We start from the raw sequence: 13,875 nt of genomic DNA on the forward strand, positions 1-13,875 counted from the left end.
CGTTTTATATGCTCAAAAATAAAAATATTACAATAATAAAAAAAGAAACGATAAAATCGAAAAAAATATATATATATTATATTAAAATAATTCCAATCAACAGAGTATTTATTTGATAACATTCGAAGTATTTTAGAGGAACACAATCTCTCTTTTTACTTTATTCATCCATTCCATCGTCTAGATCACCTTCAGGATAAAGTAAGCCCGAACATTTTTTGGAATAAAAAAATGAGATAATATTTTCCTCTGTTATATCAGCATTATCACTATCTTTTAAGTTTGAGGATTTAAATTTCTCATATTTTGCCCTTAAATCTTCACTTGTTTCGTTCATAAAATTAGATATATATTCCCAACCAGAATTATTTAATATATCTTTACATTCACTATCTGCACAGTGATCACAAAATTTACCAAAATAATCCCCAATATAGAAAATAAGTTCATCCGTTTTTTTGCGAATATCATCAGATACTTCTTCCTCAACTTGTCCCAATTCATTTGTTTTTGAAGATAATACTTTTTTTACTATTTTTAATAATTTTTTATATTTTTTCAAAGGCTTTTTTGTTAATTTATTTATACTATGTTGATCCATTTCTCTTAAATTGCTATTTTTAATTATTTCTATAATTTCTTCATCTGTTAACTTTTTTTTTTTATCTTTTTTTTTTTTTTTTTTTTTTAATTTTTTTCGATCATTATGATATTCATCATCTCCATCAGGATCAATTGAGTTTATACATTCACTTCCCACAATGGAACCATTACCTCCTCCTCTCCGAGTTCTAGTACTTCTACGTCTTGTTAATTTATAGTTTTCATATGAATTCATTCTACTACTTCTGTTACTTCCACTACGACAAGATCTTTTTACAATATTAGTATTGATCTCATCATCTTCATCTTCATCACTTCCATTACTTTTATGTTCGTTTGAAGATGAACATTCAGATGATTCAATAATACATTTACTATTTGTTTTTTCATTTCTTAATGTTACATTTGAATATTTTGATGAAATACCTCTTCTTCTTTTATCAAGTGTTGATGATGACAATAATGTGCCTTTTCCTCCTTTATTATTAATATCATATATATTCTCTAATTTAGAAGTTGTTCCATTACTTCCGAGATGATTGCTATTTTTATTATCTCTTTCTCCCTTTCTAGAAGATACTACTCTTTTCTTTAATATCCCTCCAGTTTCTTTATCTTCTTGTGAATAAATAGCTTTAACTCGTTCACTACTCCTTCGCCCATAATTATTAATAGTAGTATGTCGAGCGTTTATATTATTGCTCTTATTTACTCCACCAGTTCCCTCTGATTTAATTGATGTATTATTATTACCACCATTATCATATTCTTCTTTTATTTCATCAGGGTTTTTATTTTTTCCTCTAGCTCGTCTTCGTTTTTTACCAGGTGTACCTTCCTTATTATTAGATGTGTACTCCTCTATCATTTTCAATATTTTTATACATCTCATTTTTATTTTATCCCATTTTATATTTTTCATATGCTCTAAATTTAAATTAACATCTACACATATTTCATTGAATGAACCAAAACCATATATATAAATACCCTTTATTAAATTCTCATCATCTTCTTTAGTCCATGCTTTTACATCTTTTGTAGATAAATCTCTCAAATGGTCAAATATATAATTTGGTAATTTTAATTTTAAATAATCATCAGAAGGATTACCATCTGCAAGCATAGATGATTCTGTAGCTTCATATCCATTAAAAGTTTTTCCTTCTTGTTTTGTTCCTGATGTAATTGTTGAATTCATTGCTGTTTCTCCTTCCCCTTCTACATCTGCAGTAGTAGTAACAGCTGCTTCGACGTCATCTTTTTTATTTTTTGTTTTATCATTCTTTACAACGCTTTTATTATTGACTCCCACTTTTTCTACCACACCATCATTATTTACAACTTCATTATTCGCACTATTTTGAGGAGGTTTTAATGGTAACCTAAAACTATATTCATTATCATTATTTTGTTCCTTTATAAAATCGTGTAAACTTTTAAATAACTGTAATCTATGACATAAATCTAAAGCATTAGCTTTATTAGTACCAATATAAAATGTATATGCATCTATTTTTCTTCCTCTTTCACCTTTTGTTTTATTATTATTATCACTTTCATCATTTAATTCATCTTTTACTATATCATCATCTAACTCATCTTTAACTGTATCATCTTCTGCCTTAGTTTTTATTCCCTTTCCTTCTATTCCATCTTCTCTCTTAGCTCCAGTGCTACCTTTTGTAAATTTCATAAATTTTGAAAAAAATCCATCACCACCACCACTATTATTATTATCTTCCTCCTTCTTAGAATCTTCAGTCGCTTCTACATTTTCACCAGTAGATGAAATTGTAGTGGCTCGAACACTCCTTTTTACTCTTTTATTTTTATCATTTTCATCATTAATATCTTCAGTTTGTTGATCGTTCTCTCCCTTTGCCTCCACGCTCATATCATTACTCTTTACATTTAACGAATTTGTATCATTCTTATTACATTCTTCATTATTATATTCATTTTGATCGTCATTATCAGTTTTTATATTCTGGGTAGCTAAACCTGGTTGACCATTATTATTACCTTCTTTTGTTACTCTTTCTACTATTTCTTTACATGTATCTACAATAATATTTAACTCAGTTAAAATCACATTTCTATCGACTTTCATTAATTTGGAATCAAATTGTATATCATCTAAACGCAATGTTGGATTACCAAATTTTAATAAAGATCTATACAAACGAAATTTATCTTTTTCTGTAATATGTGTAGAGGTTCTTCTTTTTCGTTTTTTTTTATTTAAATTTTTGTTATATTTGTCAGTATATTTAATAGTAAATTCATCACTATCATCTCCATCACTATTATTATTATTTGCCCCACCATCATAATATAACCCTTGATTATATCTAGCATCTCGGGTTCTAGTTTTTCTAGGACCATGCACTAACAATTCTTCTTCTTTCATTTTTTTTAATTTCAATCGTTCTTCTAAAGGTATTGTTTTATCCCAAAAATCTTTATCATTCTCCTCTACATCTAATTCACCTTGCTTTGTAGAATCATTATATAATATATTGCTTTTTAAATTTTCAGGAGGCTCATATTTAAACTCAGTAATATTATTATATGAACTTAATAAATCATCAGCAATTCCTCCACCACCAATATTATTTACGACATTACCACCAACTCCATTACCAAACAAATTGCTATTACTATTAAAAAAACTACTACCAGCACCATTTTGCAAACTATTTAATTCAGAATTTATATCTTTATTCGCATTATTAGTGTTCTCATTAGCTTCTGCTTCTTCCAAAATCTTATCTAAATCGACATCGACACCTTTTATAATATGTTTTCCATCTTCCCCATCTTGTGGTGAATATTTTGAGCTATTTTTTTCCCATAATTTTTGAGAACCAAATTTAAGAATTTTTGATAATTCTTCTCTTGTAAAACCATTAGAAGAATTACTACCTTCTCCTCCAATAAAATTGACATTATCATTTTGTTTTTTATTTAATCCTTGAACAACTAATGTATCTAAAACCATTTTCACTTTTGCTCTTTCTAAAATGGTTTGCTCTATAGAATCTTTTGTTACTAAACGATATATTTGCACCGTTTTTGTTTGCCCTATACGATGTGCTCTAGCGCCTGCTTGTAAATCATTTTGGGGATTCCAATCAGAATCATATATAATAACTGTATCAGCAGATGTTAAATTAATTCCTAATCCTCCAGCTTTTGTAGATAATAAAAATACAAAATCATCAGAATTTTTACTGTTAAAATGATTCATAGCTTTTTTTCTCATTTCTTTTGTCATTGTACCATCTAATCTTTGATGTTTAAAACCTCTTAAAGTTAAATATTCACTTAATATATTTAACATTTTCACCATTTGAGAAAAGATTAAAACACGATTCCCTCGTTCTTTTAATCTTATTAATAATTTTTCCAATAAACATATTTTTCCGCTTGAATATACTAATCGCTCCCTGTATTCATCTTTATCAATTGGCTCACAACATAAAAATGGATGATTACACACCTTTTTTAATTCCATACATATATTTTGTAACGAATTCTTTGCACCACCCGATGCTTTAGCTAGTTGCTCATAATTTTTTGTTAAAATGTTTTTGTAATATTCTATCTGTATAGGTGATAATTCAACTCGTAAAATTCTTTCAACTTTATTTGGAAGAGATTTTTCAACATCTTTTTTTACTCTTCTTAAAATTACTTCATGTAATTCATGCTGTAATTGCATCAATTGCTTTTGTTTAGCTTCACCAATTAAACTAGTATTCTCAATTTCATTATATTTTTTTTGAAATGCCTCATAATATGTATATTGTTGTGGATTTAAGAAATGTAGTAAAGTCCATAGTTCTTCCAAATTATTATGTAATGGTGTACCACTAAGTAATAATTTAGATTCAGCCATAAATTGTTTCAATTCTATAAATCTTTTCGATTGACGATTTTTTAATTGATGTGCTTCATCAACGACCATTAACTGCCATGGTATCCTTTTCAATAGTTCAACATCACTTACACTATTAAGTATCGATGGAGTTGTTATACACACATCAAATTTATATCGATACCCTCTATTTGGTACATATACTTTTTTTAATTCATACGTTCTTATCAATTCTCTACTTACTGCATTACCATGATAACATACCACATTAGCTTGAGGCAACCAATTTTTAAATTCATTTAACCAATTATCTACAGTTGATTGGGGTACTAATACTAAATAAGGTCCTATTAATTTTTCTTTATATAGCATATGACCAACTACTGCAATTGTTTGAACCGTTTTACCTAATCCCATTTCATCTGCTAATAAAACACTTAAATTTCTTTTCATTCTACTAACCATCCAATTTAAACCTGTCAATTGATAAGCTCTTAGTTTTTTTCCATGTAAATAACTTGGCGTCTCATTATATGGATCAAATTTTGTTGCAGTTAATGGGCCTCTATTCCATATACTTGACAATGCTTTAGCACCATATATTTTACTTTCTCTATCAAAATATTCTTCTATTAATTTCCCAAAATTATGATCTAATAATGTTTGTTTTGTTTCCTCTGTACATTGATCATATGCACAACTTGTCCACTTTACTAAAAATAATTGTTCATTTGTAATTTCACATGTCCTATGAGTTATTATCCTTTCGGCATGTATCGAATCCATTTCTATTTGTTTTTTTATTTCAGAATATATTTTTTCTTGCTCAATCTCATCTGCTGTCATATATTTTCTTTTTTGAAATGATAATCGAATCTTTTTAATATAATTATCAACTTTCTTTACACCATTAAAATATCTTAAATATTCATAAGTACAAAAAAAATTATGAATATGAGATTTGCCTATCCATTTTACTAAAAACTCAACTTCATTTATATCTACAATATCCTCTTCTTCATAAAAATCATCCAATGCTGGATCCTCAATATTTTCAACACCTCCTAATATTTTATGACAACTAACATCAAGAGCACCATCTGTTCCAGCTGTTTCTGTAGCATTTAATGAATCAGATGATATTTCAGTTGATCCTATTAAATTTTCATTTTTTTTATTATCATCATCATCACCATTTTCACCTTCTTCAGGCTTCTTTCTATTTATAAACAAAAATGGATTATTTTTAATACTATTAATAATATCCCAATCTTTTATTTTTCTATGATGAATAACACGATCAATACCTCCCATACTTTGTTTTTCTTGCCTAAGTAAATTTTTTTCTTCATCAACTTTTTTATCTTCTTCGTCTGTTTCGTAATAATTATCTATTTGTGCATAATTATAAACTCTTTTCCTTTCTCTTAAATTGGTTCTACCCCCTACTGCGCCAATATTTGGTGAAATAAAAATATCATTTTTTTCATGGCGTTTCATTTTTTCAGTATATTTATCTTCAACACTATCATATTGTAACCAACTTTTACTACCATTACTACTTTTAGGTGCTGATTTTTTAACATAAGAATTGATATATAAATCGTTATCTTCTTCATCATCTGATTCAGCTAAATTATTTTCATTTTTCTTTTTTCTTTTTTTCTTCTTATCTTTTTGTGTTTCACTTTTCTTCTTCATAGAACCAGAAACAACATTATTACTCGCATATTGTTTTCCAATAGCAGTTTTTCTAACATATTTATTACCATTGTTTAAACTTCCATCATTCATAGTTATATTGTTATTTAAATCATGATTAACAATTCGATTACCCATTCCATCTGTCATGTAATTTGTGCTTAAATCACCATTATTCATATTGTTCGGAGTATTTCGACCATTTAATAATCTCATATTCATATAATTCATATTATTATAATTGTTCATATTCATAATATTATTATTAACACCAACATTCATGTTAGTGTTATTGCTGTTATATCGATTATCACCATATATATTCATCATATTATAATTATTCACATTTGGCAATTTGCTCATATTATTGTATGCATTATTCAAATCGCTCATATTATTAATTAAATTAAAATTTTGATAATTTCCACCCATATTACTACCTTCTACATTCATGTTAGACACACTTCCAATATTATTTATACCACTCTTATTGTTCATATTAAAATTATTCATATTATTAAACATATTCATATTCATTGGATATTTTAAGTTATAATTTGGAAACATTGCATATGAATTATTAGCATTACTATTAACAGAATCATTTAATTTGGGATCTTTTATCATACCATCTGCCCCATCTTTCATTTTATTATGATTTGTATCTACCTCATTTTTATATTTTTTATAAGTATCAGAATCATTGCTTATCAATCCATTGGGATTACCATTATTACTATTATTATCTGATATCACACCATCTTTATTATTCCCCTTTCTAATTTTAGAAATAGAGGGATTTGTTTTATTTTCACCTAATAAATTTGAGTTATTACTATTACTTGATTTATCTATATTAGCTTTATCCTTATCTAATATATTTTCGTCTTTAAAATTATCATAACCATATTCCATCCTATTATACATATTCATAGGATGAGATCGTGTATTATTATTATTATTATTATTATTCATATCATCTATAGAATTGTGTTGTTTATCTAATTGTGGATCACTGTTTAATCGGTATGGAGGAATATTGTTACATATACTTCCTATGCCTTTAAAATTATTATTTGTCATTTTGCTCATATTATCTTTAACATTGGAATTAATTCCGTTATTATTACTGTTGTTATTTGTACCGCTCGTAACAGCAGTATTGTTAACATAATGTGACATATTTAAATTATTAGCATTCATGTTATTTGATAAAGATTTTATTTGAGATGATTTATCCAAATTCTCAGAGTCTTTATTTGGTATATTATTCATTGAATTACAATTTATATTATCACCATAGTTTACTGGGTTTAATGTATTCAGAAAATTTGGATTATTATTATTACTGTTACTAGAAATAGTATTGTTAATGCCACCAGAAGTTGTACTGGGGCCAACACCACTTCTTATTGTATTATCATATGGAAAAGATCCATTTATTTGATTAAAATTATTCATAGATGGATTATTTGTATTATTGTTATTATTTGTTATATTGGTAGAATTTGGCTTAAAGCAGTTTGCTGATGACATTCCATAAAATCCATTATTCATGTATGGATAAAAATTTCCATGCATATTATTAAAATTATTTGAATTATTCCTTTGATAATACATATAATTTTGATCTTTATTATTTTGTTTTAATAACAAATCATTACTTTGCATAGAATTTTGTTTCATGCTATTATTGGTCATTTGCATATTTGGATTCATTTCTTGTAATGAATAATTCATAGGGTTATATCTATTCATTACATTATTATTAGCATGATAATTAATTGATGGCATTGGAACATTGCTCATATTATATGAAGATAACATTGACTTCTGATAAGATTCATGCAATCCACCACCAACATTGCCATTTTTATTTATTCCCAATTTAGATTTTATATTCATATTTTTATCATTGTTACTTAATAAACTGCTTGTTATACTTATAGTCCCATTGTCATTATTAACAATATTATTATTATTCATCATGGTCATATTATTTTAGTTATTTAAATATAAATTAGTACTTTTATAATGTTCCATATATTTATGACCTTTTTTTTTATCACTATTTTAAATTTTATTCATATAATATTGAAAATTACTTTTCAGATTGTAATTTTAAAAATTCGTCATACGATATTGTTATATCGATAATAGAATTGCCTTTTAATATATAATCTTAAGACTTCAATACAACATATATGTATATATACTATTTTTAATGGTTTAAAATATTGCTGAATTAGGAGCATTCACGCATGTGTGTGTTTTTTACTAATATATTAATTTAGTGAACTTTAGAATTTCCTGGTGATAAAATTGAAATATTATTATTACAATTTTTATTATCATTCAGTTAATTCTCATTTTGAAAATAAATTTTGGATTATTCATCCATTCTTTTGTTGCGCTATATATATAAACTATACTCATCAATATGCTCGTTATATATATATATATATACGGATAAAGCGCACGTACGATTTTTTAATTTCTGTATTTTCGTTTCGTTTTTAATAACAAATTTTATAATTATATATAATGCATAATATTTCTACAAAACAATTATATAAGAATATTTATGCATTTATTATCACCGTTATTTATGCCCTTTGTATAGAATAAAAATTTGCGCATTCGATCATTCAAAATTGCTATATCGTCGCGTATAATATATACAAGTACGTATAGTGTGTTTTGAAACTCCTATTGAACAATCAAATATACTTTTATGTTTTCTAATTTTTTTTTTTTTAATTTATGTATCTTCGATTAATTATTCATAAATTTTATTTATAATTCTCTTACAAATGATTCATATTAATTTAGCATGGATATATATTGTTTTTTGTTAATATAAATAATGTCCATATCAGTTTTTGATATTGGCTAAAAAGACAAAAACTAAAAAAAAATATATATATGTGCATAAAATAAATCATATATGGTATAGAATAACAGGAACGTATTTTATGTTTCTCTCTATATATGTACATATGCAAACACATGCAAATATATGAAGGCATAAAATACAAGTTCCGCTTATATGCTTAAAGTAAAAAATTCGAGTTTTAATAAACTTCATAAAAACGAATTTCATACATATGTATACTCTAAATGATACAATATGCGTGTATATATATATGTTTTAAATGTGCATATAATCTAATTTCAAAAAAATTCATATATTATATAAATTGGTATATATTATATAGTGTGCTTGTACAATAACTTTATATTATGTGTAACACAATATTATATATAGCGAAAAATAGTTAAAATACCATTTGACAAAAAATCTTTATTAATTGTAATAACTATTATAGCATTTAAAACAATAAAAATTAGTTATTTTCGAAGCATGTATCAATTACATTGTATATTGAACATAAATATAGTTTTTATATTTATCATTCATAATAATAACAAAATAAATGCGTCACTCAAAAGCATAAATCAATAAAATATATTGCGTATTTGTCTAATAAACTATAACTCACATGTATTTTCTTTGTAATTATAAAATCATGCAAAGGAGAAATGCATAAAATTAAGCACATAAACATTTATTCAATATATACGCAATTCATTGAAATGGTGAAATTGTCACTATAAGAATGAGTATATAATACATACATATTCACATACTCAAAGCATATGCACTATTTTTATTATTTTTTTTCTATACCTTAAAACATTCCTTGAGGCTATATATATATATATATATCAGATTAATATATATATACAGTAATAATCGTTGGTTTCAAGAAATTGTGAAACGTTTTATGCACCAAGTCGTATTAAAAATTTATGTTCATTTTTTTGGTGATGCATAATAAATGCTTTCTTTTTTTCTCTTTGCACTTTTAACTGTTTTTTTAATATATATACATAAGAAATATGCGCATGATATTAAATTAAATTTTTATATATGCATAAATAAATATATATTGGAAACAATATTGCTTTTTGTAAATATTTTATTTTATTTTTTTTTTGTCTACAATTTCATTAAATATATATATATATATATTTGTTTCCCTCTTGAGAATGCATAAATAATTGCAATTGAATGCGTGCAGTTTATAATATTTATTGTGTGCAAGAAACAGCTCCTCAATTTTTTTTTAATTGTTAAGTATTCACCAAAAAACAAAAAATAAATAAATAATATAAGAAATAATACAAAATTATGTAATAAAATGAATATATCAAAATAAACTCTGTATTATGTAATTATATATTAAAAATTAATTATATATAAAAAGATAAAACTGAAAAATATATTGAAAGTTTAAAATAGCGTGTGCACGCATAATATATATAAAACACAATATATTTTTTTTTATTAACGTACATAAATAAATACAGATTATTTTCTAGGTTTAATACTATAAGTACATAACTTTTTTTTACGTCTTTTTTTTTATTTTTTTTATATTATATTACTGAAAAGCTTATATACACAAAATAGTAAATACTTCATGCCAAGACATACATATACTTGAATATGAAAAAAATATATATATGTTAACTGTTAAAAAATGTATAAAATATATATTATGTAATAAGCGAAAAAATGTGAATATAAAAAAATATAAGCATATACTTTAAAGGCTTTAAATACACTTCTCATACAATGTATTTTAAAATATAAAATTAAAAAATTAATTAAAATTTGAAAGTTTTGTATTACCAAAATACAAATACTCTGAAAATACATAAGAGTATATAAAATATGGTACTTGTCCTATAAAGTAATAATATATATGTTAATAAATGAATAAATAAAGTATATATGTACATAATAAATGCCTATTATATGTCTTATTCAATAAATGATAATATGTAAATTTCCTTTTAGAAAATATTATTCAAAAAATGTTGTGGTTATATATTATTAGTGTTAATGCTACGTGTTATAGCATATTGCATTACATAAAATCGAAACAAACGAAAAAAGCATGCAACATAAATTTATCACATAATTATGTATATAAAATAAATAAATAATAAAAAAAATATCATATATATATATATATATATAATACTCATAATATTATACATAAAATATATTCATTTTTTAATTTATTTCTTTTTTTTAAATAAAACATTTCCTTTTTCCTTACAAATTATATACATATAAATATAATAAGTATAAGTATATAAATATTAAATAAACGACCTCATAATAATATAAAAAAATGCAAACTATTATTGAATTAAAATTTTTTAAGTATCACATGAATAATTTTAATACCAATTTGAATAGAGAAGGGAAAAACCTATGCAATAATAATATTATATATGTAAATTGATTATTACGTATATATCAAATATAAAAGAAATATAAAATAATTTAAGTACGTACATAAAATGGCACAAAACATAAGTATATAAAAAATAAATATTATAGAAAGGTTGTTATAAAAAATAATAATTATATGTACAAAAATAATAAAAAGCACGGCATATATTATATTTCATTGCGGGCTTATAAAAATTTATATTATATTATATTATATTATATTATATTAAAGAGGCAGGGCTATTCGCTATTTATATTTATAATTATATGTAATAAATTACTTGAGGTATTTTATTGGGTATTATTTTTTTCGGAGCATGCGCATTACATGAATTTTAAAAATTAATAATGGTATCGAAATATTTATACTTATAAAAGTACGGCATCATATTTTATTATAATAAAGTCCATTTTTTTTTCTCTCTACGTTTGAACATATAATATATAATATTTATTACTATATATGACAATCGCAATTGTAGAATTGTTCCCTATGCGTGCGTACCTCTATAGCACATGTTTGCCCTGTATATATATACATATATATTCTTTAAAGGTTTTTTTTTAATAATTGATCTACTAATTTTTTCTATATATGCAAATATAGTATATATAATATGTGTTTTATTTATTTTTTTTAATTGCTACTGCTGGCAAAATAAATATTTTTAAAAATTCCTTATAAATAAAAAAACTCCAAAATATTTTTTTTGTTTTCTACTCGTTTTTATCCAATATTATAAAATATTTATATTTTTGTATAATTTCAATTGACGAAATACATAGTATTTTTTAATATGTTATATTTGCAGGTACATTTATATAACATATAAATAATAGTATACATATTATATATATTATTATAAAATGTTTGAAATGCAATATTTTTTTCATTATAGAAAAAGGAATTCAATTCAAAAAAAATATACGCATTTATTTATATCGAACAAAAAGTACTTGGTAATTTTATTTTATCTTATATATGATTGATTATACTATTTTTTAATCATATTATCATTTTTATAAGTTTATTTTATTATTTCCTTCTTTTTGCCATATATATAATTTTTACGAATTTGTTATTTATTGCTTCATCTCAAATTAATTGTTTTCAATTGAGTAATTAGGTTGGTTATATATTTTTTGTTATTAACGAATCTCTATATATAATAGAAATTTATATCTATTATGCTTCGTTATTATATCGAAATCGGTAATATAATAAACAAAAAAGGAAAGTTTATATGTATAAAGTTAGGGCGTATACAAAATAAATTGTAATTTTAACAACATATAAATAAATTTATATATAGGACCATCCTGTTTGTTCTTTTAAAAAAAATACACGCTTAAGGTTTCATATCTTTGAATTATTTATCATCTTAAAGTGTGACATAGTCAAATGATTATGTTGAATAAAAAAATGCATATAATAGCAAAAGAAAACCATTTTAGTGTATTTTATGAAAAATTTATGTGATTTGTATAAGCCTTATATCATTTTTTTTACACAAATATATTGTTTTTGAATAATTAAAAATCTATAAACATTTAGTTATACATTAATCTTCCGTTTTTAAATGTATAGTAATAATATGGATGAATATTGTTTTAATTAAACATATAAAAGGCCCATAAAAAAAGTACAAAATAGTTAAATAAAGCATTGCAAGGATATATTTTTTATGGTATAAATAGCAATTTTATTAATATATATTCCTACATTATTCATTCCCATTTATTTTTAAATAAATCATATTAAATAGAATAACATATAAGTATGAAATTGCTTGGAAAGAAAACAGTTCCATTTGTTGTAATGGTAGTGATGAGTATTTCATCATTATATGCGAGTGTTCGCTAAAAATTTGCACGCATATATTTATATAAGCACGTTCTTATTTAATTGGAAGCTTAAATTTTCATGACACTTTAAATTGCTAAGAAAAACAATTCTTTATTATAGTTCAAATGGTAATAATATTTCTCAAAGTTATTCAATTTTTCGATTTTTTTTATTTTTTCATTATATTGTAAACTATCATTGGCCTTTTATTTCACATTTTTACACACCCTTAAAAAATTGTAATCTGATAATTTTTAAAAGATTTTCCATTTTTACTAATAAAAAAATGCAAGCACATAACAATATAATGAAAATGAATATTATATTACATTATATCATATTATATATAATTTTCTAAAACCAGGCTATATTCTTATTTTTGTTCTACTCAAAATTATTACGTTGAAGTTGTATATATATGCACGATTTTATGTGAATAAAATATTCACATTGATAAATATATTATATGAACGGTTAATATTTTTTTTTCCTTTTTTTAAGAAATACTTATCCTTTGGCTAGTTTCATAAA

At 23.7% G+C, this 13,875-nt stretch overlaps 1 protein-coding gene across 1 annotated transcript; it reads right to left on the bottom strand.

Annotated features, from left to right (window-relative positions):
- Positions 1-160: 160 nt before the first annotated feature.
- PBANKA_0508100 (SNF2 helicase, putative) lies at positions 161-8,182 on the bottom strand (the record flags this gene model as incomplete). Its single annotated transcript, XM_034568321.1, has 1 exon — positions 161-8,182. One exon carries the CDS (start codon positions 8,180-8,182, stop codon positions 161-163), a length of 8,022 nt encoding a protein of 2,673 aa, XP_034420322.1.
- Positions 8,183-13,875: the final 5,693 nt, after the last annotated feature.

This window comes from Plasmodium berghei (assembly GCF_900002375.2).
Source record: "Plasmodium berghei ANKA genome assembly, chromosome: 5".
NCBI classification, from domain to species: Eukaryota; Apicomplexa; class Aconoidasida; order Haemosporida; family Plasmodiidae; genus Plasmodium; species Plasmodium berghei.